Source organism: Megalobrama amblycephala, linkage group LG19, assembly GCF_018812025.1.
Source record: "Megalobrama amblycephala isolate DHTTF-2021 linkage group LG19, ASM1881202v1, whole genome shotgun sequence".
NCBI lineage: Eukaryota > Metazoa > Chordata > Actinopteri > Cypriniformes > Xenocyprididae > Megalobrama > Megalobrama amblycephala.
This window is the reverse complement of record NC_063062.1, coordinates 25,672,746-25,697,581: the sequence shown is the minus strand read 5'-3', so window position 1 is coordinate 25,697,581 and position 24,836 is coordinate 25,672,746. Positions and strand designations below refer to the sequence as shown.

The 24,836-nt window shown below is 38.5% G+C and overlaps 5 protein-coding genes across 5 annotated transcripts; all 5 read right to left on the bottom strand.

The window, feature by feature from the left end:
* Positions 1–5,297: 5,297 nt before the first annotated feature.
* LOC125253922 (carbohydrate sulfotransferase 3-like) lies at positions 5,298–6,739 on the bottom strand (the record flags this gene model as incomplete). The annotated part of the gene is made up of 1 exon (XM_048168180.1): positions 5,298–6,739. A coding segment is annotated over one exon (1,134 nt), but the record flags the coding sequence as incomplete, so codon positions are not given.
* A 7,074-nt stretch (positions 6,740–13,813) lies between these two features.
* On the bottom strand, positions 13,814–14,364 carry LOC125254593 (histone H2B). The gene has a single exon (XM_048169276.1). It carries the CDS (start codon positions 14,319–14,321, stop codon positions 13,947–13,949), a length of 375 nt encoding a protein of 124 aa, XP_048025233.1. The 5' UTR covers positions 14,322–14,364; the 3' UTR covers positions 13,814–13,946.
* Positions 14,365–15,186: 822 nt separating this feature from the next.
* Positions 15,187–15,665, bottom strand: LOC125254595 (histone H4). Its single transcript, XM_048169278.1, has one exon. It carries the CDS (start codon positions 15,633–15,635, stop codon positions 15,324–15,326), a length of 312 nt encoding a protein of 103 aa, XP_048025235.1. The 5' UTR covers positions 15,636–15,665; the 3' UTR covers positions 15,187–15,323.
* Positions 15,666–22,973: 7,308 nt separating this feature from the next.
* Positions 22,974–23,466, bottom strand: LOC125254589 (histone H3). The gene has a single exon (XM_048169272.1). It carries the CDS (start codon positions 23,428–23,430, stop codon positions 23,020–23,022), a length of 411 nt encoding a protein of 136 aa, XP_048025229.1. The 5' UTR covers positions 23,431–23,466; the 3' UTR covers positions 22,974–23,019.
* Positions 23,467–23,951: 485 nt separating this feature from the next.
* Positions 23,952–24,513, bottom strand: LOC125254591 (histone H2A-like). The gene has a single exon (XM_048169274.1). It carries the CDS (start codon positions 24,433–24,435, stop codon positions 24,049–24,051), a length of 387 nt encoding a protein of 128 aa, XP_048025231.1. The 5' UTR covers positions 24,436–24,513; the 3' UTR covers positions 23,952–24,048.
* Positions 24,514–24,836: the final 323 nt, after the last annotated feature.

Sequence of the window (24,836 nt, the reverse complement as noted above, 5' to 3'; positions counted from 1 at the left end):
TTAATTAAATAATAAATTTGTGTGTGTGTGTGTGCTGTGTATAATTTTTTATATATATATATATATACACTACCGTTCAAAAGTTTGGGATCGGTAAGATTTTAAAAGAAGTTTTGTCTGCTCACCAAGGCTACATTTATTTAATTAAAAATACAGTAAAAACAGTAATATTGTAAAATATTATTACAATTTAAATTAACAGTTTTCTATTGGAATATAATATAAAATGTAATTTATTTCTGTGATGCAAAGCTGAATTTTCAGCATCGTTACTCCAGTCTTCAGTGTCACATGATCCTTCAGAAATCATTCTAATATGATGATTTGCTGCTCAATAAACATTTATGATTATTTTCAATGTTGAAAACAGTTGTATACTTTTTTTTTCAGGGTTCCTTGATGAATAGAAAGTTCAAAAGAACAGCATTTATCTGAAATACAAAGCTTCTGTAGCATTATACACTACCGTTCAAAAGTTTGGGGTCAGTAAGAATTTTTATTTTATTTTTTTGAGAAGAATTTAAAGAAATTTTTTTTTTTTTTTTCAGCAAGGATGCATTAAATCGATCAAAAGTGACAGTAAAGACATTTATAATGTTACAAAAGATTAGATTTCAGATAAACACTGTTCTTTTGAACTTTCTATTCATCAAAGAATCCTGAAAAAAAATATTGTACACAAATATTTTGTACATCTGTGCACAATAAATGTTTCTTGAGCAGCAGATCAGCATATTAGAATGATTTCTGAAGGATCATGTGACACTGAAGACTGGAGTAATGATGCTGATAATTCAGATTTGCCAACACAAGAATAAATTACATTTTAAAATATTTTCAAATAGATAAGTTATTTTAAATTGTAATAATATTTCACATTATTACTGATTTTACTGTATTTTTAATTAAATAAATGCAGCCTTGGTGAGCAGATGAAACTTTTTTTAAAGACATTAAAAATCTTACAGATCCCAAACTTTTGAACAGTAGTGTATATATATATATATATAGAGCCCCCCATCACAGGTGATTCTTGAGATTCGCCTTCAAAGGGGTGGCATTTCAATACACGGTCCTTCCGTTCAGGCTATCTCTGGCTCATGCTGGCCCAGTCAGAGGCAGAGATAACATCTCACAGATCCTCAATCATCATCCTCAACCACTTGGAGTGCTTGGGGCTCAGGGTCAATTTCCCAAAGAGCTCGTTATCTCCCAGCCAACGTGTCTCGTTCCTGGGGATAATTTTAGACTCGACCCGCATGATCACTCCAGAGCGATCACTGGCCATTCAGCAGCTCGCGAAAACCTTTACGCCCCAGGCTTCTCTGCCACTCAGAGCGTTGCATTTCAGAAGATGCTAGGTCTAATGAGTTCAGCATCTCTGGCTCTGCAGCTGGGCTTGCTTCATATGACATCATATATGATATCACATCAGGTCCTCCCGCATCATTAAATGTTTTGTTAAGTGGCATGTCAATAATTATAATTGTATTTTTGTTTTGTTTGTAATAAAAATGACTGGAGTTTGCAGTGGAGACATTAAGTTCATCATTCAAAAGACAGAGTTCCCTTTCGAAAGTCCCTGTTCTCAGGGAACCATGATTACATACGTAACCTGAGATGTTTTGATTTGTTACACTACAAATTTGCATCACAGTAGGTGTTTTTCAAAACGTTACATTTCCCACCTGATGGAAAGGTACCTGTTGAGATTAAATGTTTGGCAGTTGGTTCCTTTAAATAACATCCTCTTACAAGGCTACACGTTTGACATTGAATCTGTCTATTACAGACAATACATTGTTCTGTTGCGGTGGTTCTCAGCTGTGGTCACTCAGTGCGCTGAGATTATCCATATTTTGATTTCATCTCCACTAGCGCATGCAATAATGACAACTTAAAGTATAATGTCTCTAGCATCATGCCTTGAATATTATTAAAACATGCCAGTGCATTGATTCAGCTGCACACTGAGTCCGTCATTCACTTCAAGTATCCAGTCAGCAATGCTTGATCAACTGGACCACAGTTCAGAATCTTTTTTTTTTTTTTTTTTTGTCATAACGTCTCCCCTTTACTCTCTCTGTCTCTCTCCCCTACTGTGGGAAGCTGCTGGACATGAAGTCCATGAAAGTGTCCCGGACCAGAGCCAAGGAAGGTGCATGAAACATGTCCCACAATCAGGCAAAAATCTTTGACAACTGTGCCCTGCTGATAATAAACTTTTTGTCTTTTTTAAAAGATGTACTGTTTCACATTCTTATATTTTGGATGGAAAAGAGTGGTTTTGCCTCAGTAAACATAGTTTTACTGTAGTTAAAGCACAGTAACACAACACTTGCCATGCGTTAAATAACCCTAACCCTTCAGAGGTTCAACCCTTCACAGGTAATGTTGAACATATTTAGTTATGACTGATTTGCTTTAATGAATGTCCTTATTTTATGCATTATTAATTTTCCTTACAGTTTTTCTCGATTGCTTAAACACATTTCTTGAAACTATGCCTCATATTCTCAAAACAGTAAACACAAATCCTCACCCAATTCCTCAAACATCCTATTTTCAGGTCAAAATGAAGCTCTACTCAAAACCATTCACTCTTGCTGAAAAACCACACTTTGCCCTCAGACATCACACACAAGCCTTCTCCTCCTCTTCCTTCTCCTCCTCCTCCTCTTCCTCCTCCTCCTCCTCCTCCTCCTCCTCCTCCTCCTCCTCGACCTATTCCTTCATTTCTGTGTGGATCCATTGTTCCAAAACTCAATGATCTGATTCGGGCCCTTTTATCTACTGCAGGATCAGATTGATGTGTGTTCAATTTTTACTCTTAGTGTTTTAACCCTTGTTTGAACATGTCTGCAGTTACATTTTGCACAACATTTGATGTTTCTTAAACTTTGTTCCACATACCCCATGTCCCCATCAGTAACAACTAAGCGGCAACCTCCCCCAGTCTCTCGTGAAGCCAATACGGAAGTGACTTAAACTGCGATTCATCGACTGGCCGCTAGGGACAGGCTACAAAAGAGAGCAGAATCTCATTGAGTCTCATGTTAAATTGGCCAAGTTTATAGCAGAAAAAAACATGTTTACACTCTGGTTCAAATTGTGGTTTTGGTCTATACTGCTATTTTTGCCCTTCATGACAACTCTGAGGGGGGTGAATTTTTTATAACTCATCCGTTTAAATTATATTAAGCATTAAAGTTCTGCATAATTAAGGTGGTCACTTGAGTGACAGGTAGATTGCGCTGCTGTCTGAGCCGTCATGTTACCTCAGCTGCCGCTGAATTTGGCATCTCAGCCGTATTTGTGCTTGATTATTTTATACAATTATAAAATATGGCTTGCTGCATTATATTTGAGACTGATGTGTGTCTGTGTAGATGTGCTCGCATGCTGAAGATAAACAACACACGTTGTTGGATCGTTTCATTGGCTGAAAGTTTTGGTTGTGAGATTTACTACAATGAAAATGGCGAGAGGATATCACAATCCGACAGCACTGCTTGGATATTATAATTAAAACTGCTGCACTATTTTGAAGAAATATACTTTGGACACGGGCTCATTTGTTTGTTAGATACAATCGTATACAGTTTTACAACATAAACGCTGCTCAGATTGCATTATTTCTTGAAGAACGATGACAGAGAGCAGATCATTCAGAAGAAATGTGATGCAAACGATGGACAAAATATAAATCTTTCATGGACAAAAAGTACTGTTTTTTTGTTTTGCAATGGACACTCATATTTTGCCACAGATTGGATTCTTCTCGCGATCTCTATTTCATTATAAAGGTATGAAGTCCCATTTGATTTTCCATGTTGTTATTTGCACACCCAACACTACTGGTGTTGGAGCATCTATATCTTAAAAAAAAACACAGTAGATTGACAGTAAACCTTTAGAACTTTCTGATGATAAAACTTATCTTCATTAATAGATAGATAGATAGCTCCTTTGCTGCTAACATGGTCATGTTGAGCTAGGCGGGCGTGGTTTCAGCAACCAGTCACATCAGCTCAAACCACCTCCCCGCCTCTTTGCCCATTTTCAGTTATCCGGGAGTGACGTGCTGTGACGCGCTGCTAAGAAGGCAGCGGCCTCATTTTCGCTTCAAAACTGCTGTTCAGAACTCTATGGGTGACGCCACGGACGCTACATCCATATTTTTTACTGTCTATGGTAACAACACCCAACAAAGTGTCATGTTGAAGTAATAATAATTGAAACAATTTATAAAATCAGCAAAATCAAATGACGTTGGAATTATAACATACTTAATTAAAACTGTCTTAATGTATATTAAAGAACAATAGTAATTAAACGTGGGGTCAATAGACATTTTATTGTTTTACAGCTAAAATGGAAGAGCAACAATGCAAAGAAAATCAGTCACAGGCACAGCATGCCAGTCAACCCAGTCCTGTTGGGGATGAGGAATGAATTTGGCCATCATGTGCCTGAACAGAAAAGACAGAAAAATGAAAAGTTTCCATTGCTATGTCTGTATTCAAGCAATGTACAGTAGTCAACATTTGAAGTGGATCAAAAAAAGTTCATCAAAGTTGTCCAAAGAACTAAGTTTGATCCACTTCAAATGTTGACTACTATATTATGTTTTATTAACGTAGTTCAGGAGGAACAAGTCAAATAAGCTACCCAATCATTACGTCATCTTAATGATTACGTCATCTCAACCAGCTGTCAACAATCTGTAATCAACGTATATCTACCCAATCGGCATGAGTTCAGGCCTGTATATAATCACAGTCAAAATTCACCCAAGGATCCTCGACAGTTTCCAGAATCCCTCCACCACCCCGTCTCCTCACACTCTCTGGGTTACTTCATATAATGGCGTGCTGTCTCCCCGGACAGCCAAATACATTTACCAATTTATTTACCTGACTTATTTGTAAGTGTGAACTCGTGAACTAGGAAGTCAAACCGGACGTTCAAATGACAATGGATACAGCTGTGTAGAATAAAGGTAAAATATATGAAAAATAAAGAATTCTTTTTTTAAAAATGAAGCATTAAGACATGTTAAACTGCACCCAATAAACAAGCCTAGAAAAAACAAACAAAAAACAAACAAACAAAAAAAAAAAAACTGTGAACCACCCCTTTAAATGCAACTTTAAAACTTTGTAGAAAACCGTTCCTGCATTGTTGCATTCATGGATTCTTTTGCAACAGCACTGAAAGAGATCTTTGTTCACATGTGCCTTGGCATATATTATGTTTAGGCTTTCAGCTACCACTCATACTGCTTGAGTCCATTTAAATCATTGTGTCTTTTATTGACAGCGGATAGGAGGAAAGAATATCTGAACACACTGAAGCAGATCAGAAACGTCTGTTAGCTAATTTCCCTCAAAACATATAGTATATACAGTACAGTTGAAAACACCCCAAACACCTGCTATGTGCCAATTCACTTCAACTCAATTATCTTTTCTACTGTACTTGTCAAAATATTTCTTCATTCAGTAATGCTTAAGTTATATAATTCATTTCTGCATAATATTTCAATCATGTCACAAACAACTTCCTAAATCTCAGCATTCTTCTTCATGAAGTATGTACAGTATCATAAGAATGTTCTGTCTTCGATCAGGCTCACTGATTTATCGATCAACATGTCTTTGTTTTCAGCAAACTTGTAGCCGAACAGAGTCATGGTGGGGCCGCATGCTTTCTGCACCAGCTGAACCAGTTTGAAGGGAATGCTGAACCTCCATTTCTCCACCTGTTCAGAGGAATTTCTCTGGGTGGAAAAAACTTCACTGACTTTCTTAGATGCCTGAGTGTTTTTTAGGATCCACTCTTCCACCGTTGTGGTGAAGGGAATGCCTATAAAGCTGTACATCTCTGCAGCTTTGCGCATGGGGAATCGTGCGATGTCCTCATAACGCACTAGCATGTAGCGTCCGCGAAGCCATGGTGGCTGCTCGAGTCCGATCTCAGCAGACATGCGGATGTTGTCGCAGTTTTCTTTGAGTTTTCTCACTTCAACCTCATCCACTGGAAGGTCTTCGTCCACGGCCCACTTCTTCCAGATCTTGTACTCTCTGGAGAAGGCAACCATTCGTGAGGCGAGAACGGCGCGAGGGTCCCTGACCAGCTGGATGAACTTCATGTCGAGTCTAGGATCTTCGGCCAGCGACCGTAGCGTCTCTAGCTGCTGGACACGGACGGACTTAATCGCATGATGTTTCTTCTGCATGCAGGACTGAGAGGCCAGCGTCAGGTTGAGCGGCCCGCAGCGCCGCTCTATGCACTGGAATTGCTCAAACGCTTTTCTAACAAGCGGCGTGCAGACGGATTCTTCACACAGCGACTGGCTAGAATAACGGCGGAAGAGCGCAGCTGTCACATGATCCTTCGGCGGGGGTTTGATAAAGCTCTCCAGCAAGGAAAAGTCACAGAGGAACAGCTGATGCAGAACGTCTCGATACACTGGTTCAGCGACTGTGGCGTTCGTCCCGTCCATCTTGACTGATAACATTAGCGCCACATGCCGCAGCGGCTCAAACAGGTAAAACATATTGGATCCCTGCTGGTTAAAAAATTCACCAACGAAAGAAGAGCCTGAGCGAGTCGTAGCCAGCAGAAGGACGTGTTTCCGTCCTCCAGCTGCAGATGCAGGCGAGACACTCTGCTGGATGGACCTTGGCAAGTTTACCAGCTTTTCAGACACCCTGAAGATGACATCAGAAATTGTTCACAGTTACAGGTACGATAGTTGCCATTAGTGCTAAATGGTCAGTTCACCAGAAAATTATCATGGTAACACTTTACAATACTGGTGCACTAATATGCATTAATTCATGCTTAACTAATGCACAGATAATCATGCGTTAATGTATGACTCATGAAGAACTAAATCATTAATTAATAATTACTGCATCAGCAACTAATAAAGAGTCTATATGATTAATATATTAAGTAATATATGAATTGTTATTAATTAAATGTGTCATAATGTATTAATTCCTTAATAACATATTTTATTAACTAAAAGTGCAAATTAATGTGTTAATTACCACAATGGGTTGAAGCCATGTACTTCAACTTTCAGTTGTCTGCTTTAATTAATCAGTAGCTAATGATTTGAAAATGCATCATTATGTTATGACTTTACTCGTTGAGGCACATGACTATTAACTAATTGTTAAGTAATATGTAATTAAAGAGTTTTGACAGTTGCACATGCAGTGAGGGTAATGACAGAGAATGTGTTTGAAGGATGCACACACATATCAGCACACCAGAATCTGAACTACTGACCACTGTTACACTGTGTTTAAACTGGACATGACCATTATCGAATAATGTGACAAACCATTGCAAGTCCATTTGTCCTTCATAACAGAAGCAGCATTTTGTTGTGTCATGTAGCGTCGCCCCGCGTCTAGTGTAGCATCACTATTACTGATTATAATAGGTTCTATTCTCTTTGTCCGGTCTTGACACAGTGTTACGAAATAGCAGTGCCCGGCCACATGTTCTCAGTGTTCCACCTTTGAATCCTTGACCTCAAGCTTAACCTGACATATTCCTGTGCCATGAACAACAAGACTCTGGATGCAGCAGTTCATCTGATACAGTGGAGTCCCGGTTGTAGATGGTTGGAAATTTAAATTCCCTGGCTTAGTGTAGATGTCAAAACCATAATGACATATTACTTTACAATTAGTTAATAGTCATGTGCATCAACAAGTAAAGTTATAACATAATGATACATTTGAAAATCATTAGCTAATGATTAATTATAGCAAACACCTGGAAGTTGAAGTACATGGCTTCAACCCATTGTGGTAATTAACCAGAGCACGCTTCAGCGCGCTTTACTCCAACGATTGCAAAGGGAGCTTTCTTTGATTGTTTTCTTTATGTAATTTAATCACCGTTAAATAACAGATTATTTTCATCCTACTAAGAGAAACAATGCAAGTTGACGTTTAGTCTGTTGAGTCCAGGCACTGCACAATATTTTGTAATCCTCAACGGCATGTTTATTGCTTGGTAGCTTGATCTGGTTTAGTACCACGCAGGCCTATGTTACTTAGGCTACCTATTCTATTGCATGTCATGCACGAATCGGTGGGTGGGCTAAACAGGCAGTGATGAAGTAGGCGTTGATCTTCTTCTGCGGAGGCGGTGCTTGCTGCCCTTTGACGTCATAGATCCCACTTTGAAAATCCTGTCGTTTGCTGGGTCTGGTGTCAATAAAAGGTTGTCGGTGTGGCCGAGGCTACGTCTGTACGCATTTCCCCCGTTCGCTCTGCTCCCGGGAGTTCTGGAGAAAGTACGCCAGGAAGGGGTCAGTCTAATATTGGTAGCCCCGTACTGGCCAACCAGGATATGGTTTTCAGACCTAATNCGATGTTAAAACTGAAGCAGAGTCAGAGCATATCACTACTCTGTCTGGATTTACTTACTCTATACCCATGTTAATCCTATTATAATAGCAATCATTTCGACAGAATATATTGACAAATTAGACGTTAATCTTTTAGTTATGGATATTTTAAAATCTGGAATATATATTCCTACTGTAAAACCCGTTTTGGGGTCTTTGGATCCATCCGTATAAATGTGCATACTTGCATAAAAACTTTCCTGAATATACTTATTTACATTATATTTAATCTTACCTATTTCCTCCCATTCCCTTTTCTTCTCTAGTATCTCTAAATCCATTTTAATATCAGGAATTATCCATGTTGGGACCTCTCCCCACACAGGTGATACACTACATTCTATATTTGAAATCTGATATTTCTCTGCTAACTGATGTATATTCCATCCATATCCTCTCCCTTTGTTGTTGTATTCCCAGCAATTATTTAAAACATCTTTAGCTATATGTTTTCCAGTATAACTCTTTAAAGCTGACATATATACCAAAGACAATTTAGCTCTCCTTAAATTCAATGGCATTTCATTCGTCTCTACTAATAGCGCATTGACTGGTGTTGTTTTAGATGCTCCTAAGCATATTCGAAGAGCTCTATACTGGATCCTATCTAATCTTCTTAATACTGTTTCTGATGCTGAACCATAGATCATGCATCCATAATCAATTACAGATCTTATCAAGGCTTGATATATTGTTAACATTAAATCTCTTTCAGCTCCCCATTCTTTTCCAGCTACTGCCCTCATTACATTTAAAATCCTCCTGCATTTTTTATCCATTTCCTCGACATGTTTATTCCAGGTATATCTCCCATCTAACCACATTCCAAGATACTTAAAAACCTTTACTTGTTCTAATGACTTACCATACAATAATAGATCAATATTTTTAACAACTTTTTTCTTACTGAATAACATAAAACATGACTTACTTGTTGACATTTTAAAACTCCATTCTATACTCCATTTTTCCACCTTTTTAATAGCTGTTTGCATACTTGATATCACTTGAGATATATTTCGACCTCTCTTCCAAATTAGCCCCATCATCAGCATATAAAGCACAACCCACACCATATCCTAAATTATCAAAAATATCATTAATCATAATGTTAAAAAGAATTGGACTTATAACACTACCTTGCGGAATACCATTTTCTGCTTTAAAAACTGATGACTGACATGCTCCTACTTGTACAATAAATGATCGTTCAAATAAAAACTGAGATAACCAATTATACATGTTACCATTTATTCCTATCCTTGATGCTTTAATTAACAACCCCTCTCTCCATACTGTATCATACGCTTTTTCTATATCAAAATATACTACTGCCATCATTTCTTTCATTTTAACTGCCTTCTCTATTTCATTACTAACCTTAATTAATGCATCCATTGTTGATATTTTATTTCTGAATCCACACTGATATTTACATAATTTACCCTTCTTTTCTAGTTCATAAGACAGTCTATGAACTATAATTTTTTCCATTATTTTACATAAATTTGAAGTTAAAGCAATTGGTCGATAACTTCCTGGGTTTGTTGTATTTTTACCTGGTTTTAAAATAGGAATAACTACAGCTTGCTTCCATATCTTTGGAAGTATTCCTTCTAACCATATTTTATTATATAACTTGAGTATCATTAATAATACATTATCCGACAGGTGCTTTATCATTATATAACTTACCCTATCGCATCCAGGAGCTGTATTAGCACATTTTGTAATGCAATTTTAATTCTGTAATTGTAAACTCTGAATCCATACAACTATTGTTACTATTCAAAGATTCAAAGTTTACTGAACGATCTGCTTCAGTGTGGCTACCTAAAGATAGGTGATGGGCTCATGGTGGATAAGGGAAATTCAAAAAATTTAAAATAGTATCTGGTAGGATCCCTAATTCCATGTTAGGAAATATAAATCAGATATGGTTTGTGGTATGTATGTTGTCTAATTTCCAGCAACACATCATTCAAGCATAGGCTGCTGAAGAGCCACATATGGACAGCAAAGTGCTGCAGTTAACTCATGTGCAAAAAACAAAATGAATTATCAGCACACTGATGTAACTGCTCCTTAAAATATTTAATGTATATATATAGTAACATTTCTACCAACTAGTCTTTATCAGGCACAAAGATGAAGACCAGTTGGTCGAAACGTTGCTATTTATACATTTAGATACCTCGAGGAGCAGTTACATCAGTGTGCGGATAATTTATTTATTTATTTTTTTCGGTTTGCCTTCATCCTGCACCTGAGCCCTGTTAGGGTTGAGGAATGTGTGCATCTTTTTTGTATTATCAAATTATATATATATATAATTTGATAATACAAAAAAGATATAAGTCCAGTGCGATGTAATAATGATAATAACAACAACAGTTATAGTTAATATATCTTATAGTCATCCATTTATAAACTAATGTATAGACAATATAATTATATGCATATATAAACATAATATACATATCACACACATATACTGTAGATATAGATTCATATTTCCATTTCCCTCATTCCAATATCTGTAGAATTGTTTTCTTGACGATAGTTAGAGAAATAAGAAAAGGTCTTTGTATATGTTATAGTATGCCTAAACTAAAAAGCAATCGTATAGACATTCTTTTATTCCCACTGATGTAAGACTTTTAAACTTGTAGGATGTCAGAATGTTGTTTGCTGTTTTTGTTTTGTTTGTGTGTTTTGTATGATATTGATGGATCCGAAATGGTCTATATTCATCTATGCATGTTCATTTATTCATATTCTATGTAATCACTCATTATTAATCATTTTTAATCTCTTTATCATCATTTATTGTTTATGAATTTTAATGTTACTTATGATTTCAAGTATTCATATCATCTTACTCGGGTTGCTCGCATATAATCACTTATATTCAAGAGGAACCATATATTTACTCCATATTATGCTCTTTTGTTGTTTTGATCTCTATTGTGTTATTTCACCTGTTGAACTGTATGACTTTGATGTTCCAAGTGAACTTTAAGTTTCTGGGTAAAAGAGGGTTGTTATTTTTGTGGTTGAGTTGGGTTTCTGCCAAAATTTTACCAAAGCGTAAATGTTCTAGAATGGATCACATGATGTACTTTTTCTGCAATAATATTTTGTATCTTTGTATTCAAATGAAAGGGAATTTTTTGTCAAATGTTAACTTGTTATTGTATTATTCCGAAGAAGGTGTTACCCCACCCATTTAGATACTATTTTGGGGTGTTTATGCTCTGTTTGATAATGTCAATTGTCACGAGATCACCAAATTATCCAATGACTGTCAGAATAGCAGGAAATCATCAAATGTCATGAATTTCTTTAAAAACTCCAAGCCATGGAAAGGTTCACTTTGACCTTTCTTATCTATCCAAAACAAGACCTCCGAATGTGATGTAAGTTTTTCCAATCTTGGGGTATAAAACTTGGCTCATTCTCTCGATTGGTACCCTTTTTCCTGCTATCTTGATTGCATCTTGCTGTCTCGTTGGCGCCATTTCTAATGATTTTCTTGCAAATTACTATACTCAGATTTCAGAATGTTCTTATCATGAATGTTCGATTTCAGATTTTGATTTTTACCTTTTGGTTTTATTAAACGTTTTCATTATTGATTGGAATTTGCATGTGAGGTTAATTTTAATTGAAAATGAATAAATAATTTTTCTTAAACGTCATCACGGCCTGGACTTCATTTTCTCAAGTTTTTGCATCAGATATGTTTACAAATTTTATGCTGCACCAAAAATTGCCCTCTGGGCTTGTAATAAACTTTGAACCTTAAGTATTTTCATATTTGAGTGGGAGGTTATCGACTTCTGTACTGTTGCCAAGTAAACAGATTGATTTTGTATTTTTGAGTTAACCCATGTTGCCACGATTTCTCTCTGCCTGCCAATTTATTAGAATTCATTTGCATTTTGTATCCCATTTTTAACATTTTACACTTTCTTGTAAAATGTAAACTTTCTTGTAAAATATTGTGAATGTTTTTCTTTTGTAATAAACTGTGTTTGCCCACAATTAATAAATTAATCTTTAAATCTTTATCAAGTTATAATCTTTATCACTGCTTTACCTGGTAGCTCAAACCATTTCCAAGAGGGTACTTTTCCTGACCTACTGCTACATCTATTGGTGGCATGTTTGCTATGTAGCTCATAGGTGTCCCTGTCAATCCTCTGAGTAACTCAAAATCATCATGTCACTTCAGACAAGGCTCTGCAATATACAAAATTCTTGTCTTTTATACTTGTGTCATAAAAGTACTGGTACTCCAAATCCACAGTATGTTACATGGTTTATCATATTTGCTATTTATAAAGTATAAAAAACAACTTACCTGTCATTGCTGTAGTGACAGAAGACGGGTTTCCGTTTTCGTTTTTTCTTAGCCTTCGCCACCACAACAGCTGTTACTGGCAGCGGTGTTACTTTTCTGCCTCTTGGCTTAATGCCAAGGCTTGTGGAGGACTGGGCTGACACACTACTAATATTTTTTGCTTTACAGAGGTCCAGGGTATAGATCAGACCAACGATATGCACGCAGAAACCTGTGGAGCTAACCAGTCGTTATAGCACACTAATAATGTTACGGTAGTGAACACTTGCTTATATTTTTTTTTTTTTTTTTTTTTTTTTTTTTTTTAATATATAGTGAATAGAAAACTATATACCCAGCTTTACAGGAACAGTGTTGCTCCTTAATGTTGTCATCCTCCGTTTCAATCGCCAGGTGACACGGTAGTTCAGTTTTTCCCTGTGACAGGCTATAGCTTCAATCTTTATTTTCTTTACTTCATTTCGAGTTACGTTCACATCCTGAATATATGCCTCGCATATTGCAAACCTTTCTTGTCTGCTTCTGTCTGAAATCAACTTGTCATTTTTCCAGAAATTATTTATTATTTCCCCAGGGAGTGCACAAATTGACAGTGGTAGCGCCATGCTGTAAACGAAAGCTTGTCGGACATAGCAACAGCAGCGAAGGGGGGGCGGGATTTCGCGAAGGGTCAATTAACCTTTTTTCGGCACAACTTGATGAAAGCCTCAAACGCTTCACAAAGCCTCGGTTTCCCATCACTAACCACAGACTCCGCACCCTCCTACTTCCATTCACTCTTACAATTCTACATCCCTACCAGAAGCCTGTGACTGCTAAATTAGCGAAGGCTCCTGGTACCGTCACAGAGAAGCACAAACTCACTCTCCAGAACATCTTCATTCACTGTTCCTTGCTGGGGGAATGATCTCCCCACTTTTAATCGAAATGTAGAATCCCTGGCAATATTCAAAAGACAGCTGAAAAACTTTAAAAAAAAAAAAAAAAAAAAAAAAAAAAAAGTGTAGCAAGTTTTGAAATACTTTAACAGAAAACTCTTGCATTTTGCAACAGATTATACAAACAACTTAAACTCTTTATCTGAGAAAATAGATGGCTCTTAAAAGAGCCTTTGGGTTATTGAGAGTCTCGGTTGAATCTCTACTTGGAGCTGGTGTACTTGGTGACGGCCTTGGTACCCTCGGACACGGCGTGCTTGGCCAGCTCTCCGGGCAACAGCAGACGCACAGCGGTCTGGATCTCTCTAGAAGTGATGGTGGAGCGCTTGTTGTAATGAGCGAGACGAGACGACTCACCGGCGATGCGCTCGAAGATGTCGTTGACGAAAGAGTTCATGATGCCCATCGCCTTGGAAGAGATGCCGGTGTCAGGATGAACCTGCTTCAGGACTTTGTAGACGTAGATAGCGTAGCTCTCCTTCCTGGACCTCTTGCGCTTCTTTCCTCCCTTACCGGCGGTCTTCGTGACGGCCTTCTTGGAGCCCTTCTTAGGCGCGGACTTTGCTGGTTCAGGCATGATGCTTTTTGAACACAAACTTCACAAACAATGTGAAGTCAGAGCGACACAAAGGCATTTATTCACCGCCCTATGCTAATTTTCAAAGATACAGATTGCCTCTTTTAATAGGCCAAACCCATAAACTCGTATTTCATTGGACAACTCAAAGGAACACGAGCGGAATGAGGGCCAATCACATTCGCCGCCGCCAACCGCTCAAAGTTTGAACTACACCCTGACTGTTTCCTTTGTTTCGTTTCCCGCTCTTTTTATTATTAGTTTGAGAAAATAAGCGCTTCTAGACAAATATTGTGAACCATCGTGTAATTTTAACACAATTATAGAGCCATTGAGGGAGTTTGGAAAGAAAGACAAATAATGGTCAGACACCCTTTACAAACACTTTTTCCTAGGAACGTTTTGATTCATGAAAATGTTTAACTGTTTAAACTACCAGGATATCAATAAAAGAAAATTTGATTTGTGTAAAAATAACATTTTTGTTTGCTGCATTTCCACTTCTGTTAACTTAGGTATGATTTTAATGTTAATGCCCCTTTGTTCGTTTTGTAAAACATCTACTAAATTAATAAACATTCCCTAAATTAAACGTTTCTTAAGACTTACTCCTAAACTAAAATGCATGTTTGAGCCGTTTTAACTGAAAGAAACTCTTACTGATATATATATATATATATATATATATATATATATATATTAGTCATTGTTTTGTCTTAAGTTGCAGTTTTTTTTTCCTAGTGTACGTTTATAAAACTTGAGTTTGTGTGCTTTTTAAAGCGACAATATTTTGAGAATCATTGATCTGTTAAAAAAATTCCATTACTTTATTTACCATTTTAATTAACTGTGGCAAGTTTCATTATGGGTTTAGAAAACGAAGCATTTTAATAGTTAAATGTGTGGTTCAACATAGCTAAAACATTGTACTCTTTATGTGATAGAGTGGGTGGCTCTTAAAAGAGCCGTTGGGTTGGTGTAGTTGTTCCTGATTTGAGAAGTTTATCCTCCGAAGCCGTACAGAGTGCGTCCCTGTCGCTTCAGCGCGTACACAACATCCATGGCGGTCACGGTCTTTCTCTTGGCGTGCTCGGTGTAGGTGACGGCATCGCGGATGACGTTCTCCAGAAACACCTTCAACACTCCGCGGGTCTCCTCGTAGATCAGACCGGAGATGCGCTTGACACCGCCACGGCGAGCGAGACGACGGATGGCGGGTTTGGTGATTCCCTGGATGTTATCGCGCAGAACTTTACGGTGACGCTTGGCGCCTCCTTTTCCGAGCCCTTTACCGCCTTTGCCTCTTCCAGACATGTTCAACACAACTCTATCAAGCGATAATAAAGAATAATAGACGAGTGTTACTAGGAGGACTTTTACATTTGCTTACAGGACCTGAGAGAAACCAGCACCGCGTCACAAGGCGCAACACGCCCCTCTACTTTTTTGGCAGACTGTTTGAAGATAAAAGAAGTGGCAAACACTTTATTTTATTGTTGGTTTAACCAACTCTTGAGTTAAAACTTGAACTCTGAGTTGACTTGCTCTAAGTTGGGAAACTCTGAGTTTTCAGTTTCAGAACAGCTGAATTGAGTTAGTTCAATTGACTTTGAGTAGGTTGACCCGGAGTTAAGCGCGTGCACCGTGCGCGTGACTATGAACAGCCATCATCAATGGAGCTCCGATATTACGATAATACAAAAGGACATCCGCATACTTCTGAGTCAATGCAAGTTTAATTCTTATCACTGTTATAATATCAAAGGTGAAAACTGGTAGAATGGTTAGTTATTGAACTAATATTTTTTTTCATGGTATCCCACATGCAAAAAAAGAAAAAGAAAAAAAATAATGCAGGATGCAGTAATAAGAGTGTAAATGATTTTATCGTTATTAAACACTCGTTAGGCAATTTACTTTAACTTTTAGAAAATTTTCTTGTATGTATTCATTATATATTAATCTTATGTTTGAAATACATCATAAGTCTATTTTAAAAGTGTTTGAAAGATGGGTTCAAGCGTACTACAAGTGGTAACTAAATACATTTTCTTTTCTTTTTTTAAACAGAGATAGTATGTTAAAAGCACATTTTAGTTCAAATTCATGATGTCTCAAATTAGCACAGTTGAGTACACTTAGATGCAGGGACGGACTGGGACTGAAAAACGGCCCTGGACTTTGACTAGGCCCGGCCCAAAGCAATCGGCGCGCGGAAACTCGACAACAACAATAACGCCTGGCATGAGTGTCACAAGACTTTAATTGTGCCTCATGATACTATACCATCCAAATTATAGCAACAGCACAGATGTTGACTAGATGTTGTGTTAAAAGCATATTATTCTGGATTAACTTGAATACTCATATAGAAATGGAGGTCTCAACACACTGCAGTCCCTCTGGCTGAACCAGCGGCTGCGTTATGCATATTGTTTGTTTGTTTCTATGCTTCTTCTATCTAACGTCTTTGCTGTTGGTTTCTTCCTACTCTTCCACTTCTTCTTCTCCTTACTTGGCGGCCACCATAGACAGTAAAAGAAATGGACACAGCGACCCCATTGGAACTCAATTGAGAGAAGTGAAGCCCATTTTTAGCGATTTTTAGCACTTCCGTTTCTGACGCGCAGACTCAAACTAAGCTTGATGACGTCCGCAACCTGTCTGACAGATGTAAATCTTCTAGTAGCTGTGCGTGCAAACTGCCATTGTTAATCTTGCAGAGACGGCGAGCTTGAGCGGGGAGTTCTTTGGCGTGAGTGAGCAGGAGTAAGTATTCTGATTAATTATTTTGTATAGTATTTTAAAATGTAACGCCAGTACGCCATATTAAGATAATCACCCCGATTGCCTGCGAGCATCTCCTCCTGTCTCTACGGTAATTTCTCTACTGTGCGACAGAGAGTCGAGTGGTTATGACGCAATCGTTAGCCTATTTTTACAAAAACTGTTTCTACGGGGCCATAATGTAACATAGAAGGTAATGGAGCCCTTTATACATTGTCGTGTATCTTTAGAAATAAATAATGGACAAATGGAGTCTTTAAACGCCTCAGATGTAAAGTTATTCACTGTCAAAGTGACGCCAAAATGAATAGGAGTCAATGGGGATGCTAACGCAAGTGAAGTTCTGCTACAAGATGGCGGCACCCGGCCGACTTCAACTTCCGGTCGACTTCCTTGGGCACTGGCGGCCACGCCCACGGCCAGTGCAGCTGGCATCCAACTTAAAGGTGCATTGCTGCCACCTACAGTACTGGAGTGTGAAACAGATTAGTGGAGGAAAAAAAACAGGTGATGACTGCGTGCCTGGCGTCCTGTGATTTTCCAGATCACACAGATGGCCAGTCCGCCCCTGCTTAGATGTTCTTAAGATTATATTATATACATTAAGTACATTAAGTATATATTAAGTACAAAATAAGTGCATGGAAATAGAGCACCTTTAGTACATTATGGAAGTGTACTAAGTGTACTAAAATAAAGTGTATTTTACTGCACTTTTTTTTCACCTGGGTAGACACTCCAACACTTTCCGTTTGCATTAAGATTATTTTTATTACCACACTGGCAGATATTGATAATTTTACTTAAGTAAAATGCAATAATTTAGATCCCCCAGGAAACAAGACTAAATATCTTATATCATTTTCTTATATAGAAAATCTATCTTGATTTAGGAATTTTTAGATATTTGTACTTGAAATAGGACAAAAAATACTCATTACGAAAAGCATTTTTGCAGTGCGAATGAATGAGTTAACTATTTAAACATCACTTGCACTTTAAAAAGGGGGAGGAGACCGAAGGAAACTCTGGGTTTACCAAAGAAAACCTGCTCCCGACCAGGTTAGGTTCACAGTTACCATGATAACTGACTCTGAGTATAAGTTACCTCTCTTTTAGAAACAGGCTTGACTTAACCTGCTTTCTCGGGTTTGACATATCTCCCATTCTGAAACAGAAAACCCAGAGTTTCAGGGTTAACATACTCAAAGTTTTCACTTAACCTCCGTTCTGAAACGTGCCCCAGGGTACAAGGTCACTGGTTAAAAACTGTATAAAAATTAGATTTTCACAAAAAACTCCATTCTCTGAACCAAATGCTCATTGGCCTACACCAATTTATCGAAGAAATCAGTCTTACTGTAAAACCTTAAACAAGTTCAGGCAGTTAGACAATGTTTGCAAATCTTATGCACTTTTTTTTGCAAAACTCTAAACACATTCATTCTCACTCACTAAAACACATATCGCACTGTGATGGCACTCGTGTTGGAAAACAGTAAACAAGTGACAAAATTAAACACAACTATAACACAGTTGTCGTTTACAAACAACGCTCAAATGATGTGATCAAACCAGGGGCCTGTACCATGAAGCTGGATTAGCTGGCTAGCCAGGTAAGTTTCAGATTAGTTTGTGCCAATCCTGGGTTTTAGGTACCATGAAAGTGACTTGGCTTTTAGCGGTGTTCATCGCCATAGTAACTTACGCTCCATGGCTAACCTGCTCCGGGGCAGGTTATGTTCTAGGTTAGAGATCTCAAACTGAAATTGGACCAATCAGACGTAAGCTAAGTGACACTGACACACCCAACACAATAAAGTCCATCCCTCAGTTTCTCTTCCTCCAAATTAAATGTCACAATATAGTAAAAACAAATATTTAATGATAAAATTGTCTGGTTTTAATGATAATTACTTAGAATTATTTTATGATTTATATATGATTTGTATAATTATCTATATTTTTATTAATCCATTACATGCACACAAGTTTAGTTTAACAGTTGTTAGTAAGCATTTAGTTTCAATGAATATTAATATATATATAGATCTTATGTAATATAAATAAGTAAATATACTCTTTAAATATGACTACATGTGAACTTGTATATTTGAGTCTCTATTGCTATATATGATCAACTATATAAACTAACTTCACAACTTTCACTTGCACTGATAGAGAAAGATCATTTCTTTTATTTGTCCTCTTTCACAGACAAGTATTTTCCATTAGTGTAAATGCGTTTAAATTCTTCATTTTCAGCAAAAGAGTTTTGAATCACGCTGGCTCTCTCGCGAGAAGTGAATCACAGTTTATCTCTGTTGCAAGGCATGTGATTGGCTGTTTGGCACTGATGTCACAGATTCATGTGCACGCGCTCCACAAACTCAGGATCAAAGCCTGAGTTGACAGAGAAAGTTGATGATCAGCATCATGGTACCAACAAAGCCAGATAGGAGTGGTTTGGTTTTGTCAACTCGAAACTAATCCTATAACCCTGAGTTTGTTCAACTACCATCATGGTACAGGCCCCAGGTGTGGGAAATATAAGGCAGCTCAGAGTTCACAGGTGTATTGAATGATGATACGGGCAATGGATGGAAACAATGAGGGAGAGGAGGAAGAGGATGGTGAGGAGAGTGTTGTCAAGGCTGGATCGGCACAACCGTCATTACCTGTATTGTGGACAAATTCCTGGACCCAACACAAAGATGTGATGTTGAGGCAGAATGAATCTCTCAACTTAGATTTTGCAGTTGCACCACTTTTTGAGTGTACTGTAACATACTTTTCATTTAGAGATTTCTCTGACCTTTTGACCTGGGCTTACTGTATTGTTACAGTATGCAAGTGCTGAATATACAGACATTCAATACTATGTGAAGTTTATAAACGTAATTGTCACGTTCCCGTTCATTCCGGACTTCAATTCCCATAATCCTCCCTGCCAGTCACATGCACACACTCCACACCAATCACCCATTGCCACATACAGCTAAGCACATTCTCTGGACTATTTAAGACTCACTCACACATTACCTCATTGCGAGGTCTTATTTACTCCTGTGACAATTCTGAGTGTTTGTATCCTGTCTGTTTCCTGTTTATGATTCTCTGCCTTCTGCCTTTGGACTGTTTATTGTTATCTGGACTGTGAACGATATCTGCCTGCCCTGATCTACTGCCTGTATCCTGACCACAATTCTGCCTAGCCGTTGCTGTTCCTGTTTGCCCCTGCCTAGACCCTGCCTGTACGACCACGCTTACTTTAAATAAAGCTTGCAAATGGATCTCTGCCTGTGTCCTGCTTTGTTACAGTAATTTAGGGAGGAACAAGCCCATCTAATTTTTCCAATCAACAGCCAGAGTATATAAGCAGCTGCTTACCTCTCTTAAATCTCTGTTCCAGCATCCCTCCACCTCCCAAATTCCACCTTCATCTCAGGTACCTTGCCCTATGTAATCATATCTTATATTCACTATATCAGACCTTGAGTTGAAGCTGATTCTTTGTGCCCCTCATCAGTGGACAGCAAGCCAAATAAGCTAACCTAACACCTTAAAGGGATAGTTCACCCAAAAATGAAAATTTGATGTTTATCTGCTTACCCCCAGCGCATCCAAGATGGTGATGTCTGATCGCGCTCTGACAATGGAAGTGATGTCTAGCTGTCATTGAAGTATATGCGCGAGACATCACTGCCGTTGTCAGAGCGCGATCAGACATCACTAAGTGAATGCTGAATGCAGTTGGACATAGTGGTGTATTAGAGTTAAAAATGATATAAATACTGTTCTGTTTCTCGCACAAACCGATCGTTTCGTGTCTAAGGACATCAATGTGCCGCCACGAGCCGCAGGGTTTAATTTGGATTCATCTGTGCATGTTTATTGACTCTTATAGATTGTGTGACCATTGACTCGCATTATTTGACTGACAGACGGCAACGGTTGGAGTTAAAAATCATCATTTGTGTTCTACTGAAGAAACAAAGTCACCTACATCTTGGATGCCCTGGGGGTAAGCAGATAAACATCAAATTTTCATTTTTGGGTGAACTATCCCTTTAAAGACTATATGAGCAAACAAAACATAAAAAGTTTATTACACATTTTGGGAGACACAACAAGTGAATAGGAAATGGACCCTTCGTTAAGCCACGCCCGAAAACCGCCACAGGCCAATTGTGGTTTAGCAACCGTTACTAGGCACGGGAGGGAACATGCCATTGTGCTTATGGATTGTGTTAACATGATACCCGGTATCCTAAAAGTTTGGACAGGGTGGTGGATTTTTTTTCCCCTTCCCGACACCTAAAACCCAAGTGGAGAAATGCCGGTGTTCTGACAATTTGTGCTACCCTGTCAGATTTTACTACCTCCCATTGAAACAGTAGGTAACGTTAGCAAAATCTGAAAAATTCTAACGTTACCTATCAGATTGTGCTTCCAGTGTGATATTAACGTGGTTTATGGCTTTATTAACATCTACACTTTCCCCAACCCTAAACCTACCCTTAACAATAATGCAAGTACAGTAATTGTGTGTTATTTATCATGACGACAGTGATGTAATATTGATGTATGCATATGCAGTAAGTCCGGGTAGGTTAGCTAGCTAGCTAACTCAGCACATCGTTGCTTGGAAATAATGACGGTTCTTTGTTCATAATGCATATAACGTATTTTAATGTGAAATAATATGGTTAAAGGCAAGACGGAGTAACGTTAGCCTGGCGTGCTAAAATTATAAGTGGGAGAATGTTATCATTGCAAAGTGGTCAGGCTAACGTCTTGTGTTTATTCCACAAGACTTATGGATAAGCTGTTTGATTTAAAATTATTAGGTTATTTTCACAAATTTCACTTAACCTGCTGTGGATGAACAAAGCTTTTCCTCAATAAACTGTGTGTTTCCCATTTGAATGGTCAGTGTATGAGGCGGCTGCTGCTCGCGCTCGGAGCTTTAGCTTCAATTTTGATCAAATTATTTTCTAATCGGTTGCATATTATGTCGTGGATATATCCCTCGAATGCATACTGCTGTCCCTTTTGTCTTGCTCTCTCAGATATTTCACCTGTTCGCCAAAAATGACTAATTATCTCATTGAAAATGTCTGACACCGGTGCATACACACTGTAAATGACTTGTCAGGCTCGAAAGCTTGACAGGCGTAGCAACAGTAACTAAGGAGGGCGGGGCTTAGCGAAGGGTTCATTGTATATCAATATTCTTATGAAATTTTAGATGTTATGAAAATCTTGCCAATTATTACACTTCTTATTTCATTACATATTGCCCCAAAAACACATTAATATTAAAATTGCATACATAGTGTTGATATTTTGCATATAATGGGAAACTTGTTTTTTTTCACAGACATTGCATAAAGTAAAATGGTATATCAAATCATTCTGTTACATCTTCCATTACATAGTTGGGAATCACCTTTAACACAAAGTTTGGTATAAAAAAATCCTGAGCCCTAAATTTAAACTTTATTGGAGATTAGAAAAAAAAATCCCATAATTCTTGCCTTTTCATGTCTATTTAGATCTTATTTTGTAAAAACTGAGTCCTGGTGTCCACTACAGAGAACATAACATGGGGAGGGAAAAAAAAAAAAAAAAAATCACTTTTCAAAAATGACATTTTTCCATTTTTCCCTCATGCTCTAAACAATTACATAAATACTAAACTATTTTTTTTCCTGGTAGTCAGGGGGATATCTTATTTTATCCCCCCTTCATTTATTAATCAATGGTATTTTATGATGTAGAGGAAGTGCCAGCTAATGTTAATGAAACTTTCGACTCCTAATAAGAGTTAAACTGGAAATTCCCTCGCTCAGTGTAATTTTGGTGGCTCTTAAAAGAGCCTTTGGGGTTTGATGTGGCTGATGCGGGTTTAGGCGCGCTCTCCGCGGATACGGCGGGCCAGCTGAATGTCTTTGGGCATGATGGTGACCCTCTTGGCGTGGATGGCGCACAGGTTGGTGTCCTCAAACAGACCGACCAAATAAGCCTCGCTGGCCTCCTGCAGGGCCATGACAGCGGAGCTCTGGAAGCGCAGATCCGTCTTGAAGTCCTGAGCGATTTCTCGGACCAGCCGCTGGAAGGGCAGTTTGCGGATCAGCAGCTCGGTGGACTTCTGATAACGGCGGATCTCTCGGAGAGCCACGGTCCCGGGCCTGTAACGATGGGGCTTCTTGACGCCGCCGGTGGCCGGAGCGCTCTTACGGGCGGCTTTGGTAGCGAGCTGCTTCCTCGGGGCTTTGCCACCGGTGGATTTACGAGCGGTCTGCTTGGTTCTTGCCATTGCTGAAGTAAACTTCTCTGTTCTCCTTGCGCTGGAAATGCTGCTCTGTGTTACACGCCTGCTTTTAAAGCATTGCGTGGCCATGAGCTCACAGTGTCTGGAAGGTGCCGAGGCTTGTGATTGGCTGATCTGTGACGTATGCTTATGACTGCTAGCCAATGACTGAGCGCTCCATCTTTTCAAACAAGCAGAGGTTTTCCCGCTCAATGTGCTTTGTCCTGTTTACTCAAACAGTGTAACACACCCAGACTCTTTATACTCACATTGCTTTATTTATTTGTTCTGAAATATTATTCCTAATAGTTGTACATATCTCAGATTCGAACAAAATCATATCTGCATGAAAGCACTACAACAAAAAAACACTATCTCTATCAAAGTTAAGGGATTTTCATGCGTTAATAAGTTTGTTCCTGCTACTACTGTATTTGTAAACAACCATTAATTGTACGATTGCTCTACATGGGCTTGATGGGTCATTTCCTGATACTTCTTTATTTTTACTTAAGTCAAGGGTTCATGGTATTATTAAATTATTAAAGAAAAGCGCTCTCTATCAGATAAAATGGGTGGCTCTGAAAAGAGCCTTTGGGTTTCAATGAAACAGACTGAATCCGCTTATTTGGATTTGGCGGGTTTCTCGGTCTTCTTGGGCAGCAGCACAGCCTGGATGTTGGGCAGCACACCGCCCTGAGCGATGGTCACTCCGCCAAGAAGTTTGTTCAACTCTTCGTCGTTACGCACCGCCAGCTGCAGATGACGGGGGATGATGCGGGTCTTCTTGTTGTCCCGAGCGGCATTTCCAGCCAACTCCAGGATCTCAGCGGTAAGATACTCGAGCACAGCCGCCAGATAAACAGGAGCACCAGCACCGACGCGCTCAGCGTAGTTGCCTTTGCGAAGAAGCCTGTGAACACGGCCGACGGGGAACTGCAGTCCTGCCCTGGATGAGCGAGTCTTAGCCTTGGCTCTGGCTTTGCCTCCGGTTTTACCTCTTCCGCTCATTTTTCTTTTAATAACAACAGCTTCTTCTAACAATATTGAAAGAATGAAAAACTGAGTTTCGAGGTCCTGCCTTTAAGCGAACGTTCTAGTCGCTCATTGGTTGACAGTCTGTTAAGCTTTCAAGCCAATCACTGAACTTCCCTCCAACACATCCAAACCCCACCCCCTTTCGGTGATCGGTTTTGGGTAAAAGCTAGGTAGAGCTGGGTAAAAACACCAGTAAACCCCAATAATTAAGGTTAGTAAGGTAAATAAATATTAATAACCTCTATTGTAGTTTACGGCATTTCTAAGTATACAGTCAGCATGTGTAAAACATTGTAAGTAGAGCTAAAAGCGGTGAAACAACATTTTAACAAACTCTACAAATAATTTACTTCCAAGATTAAGGCCCGGTTTCA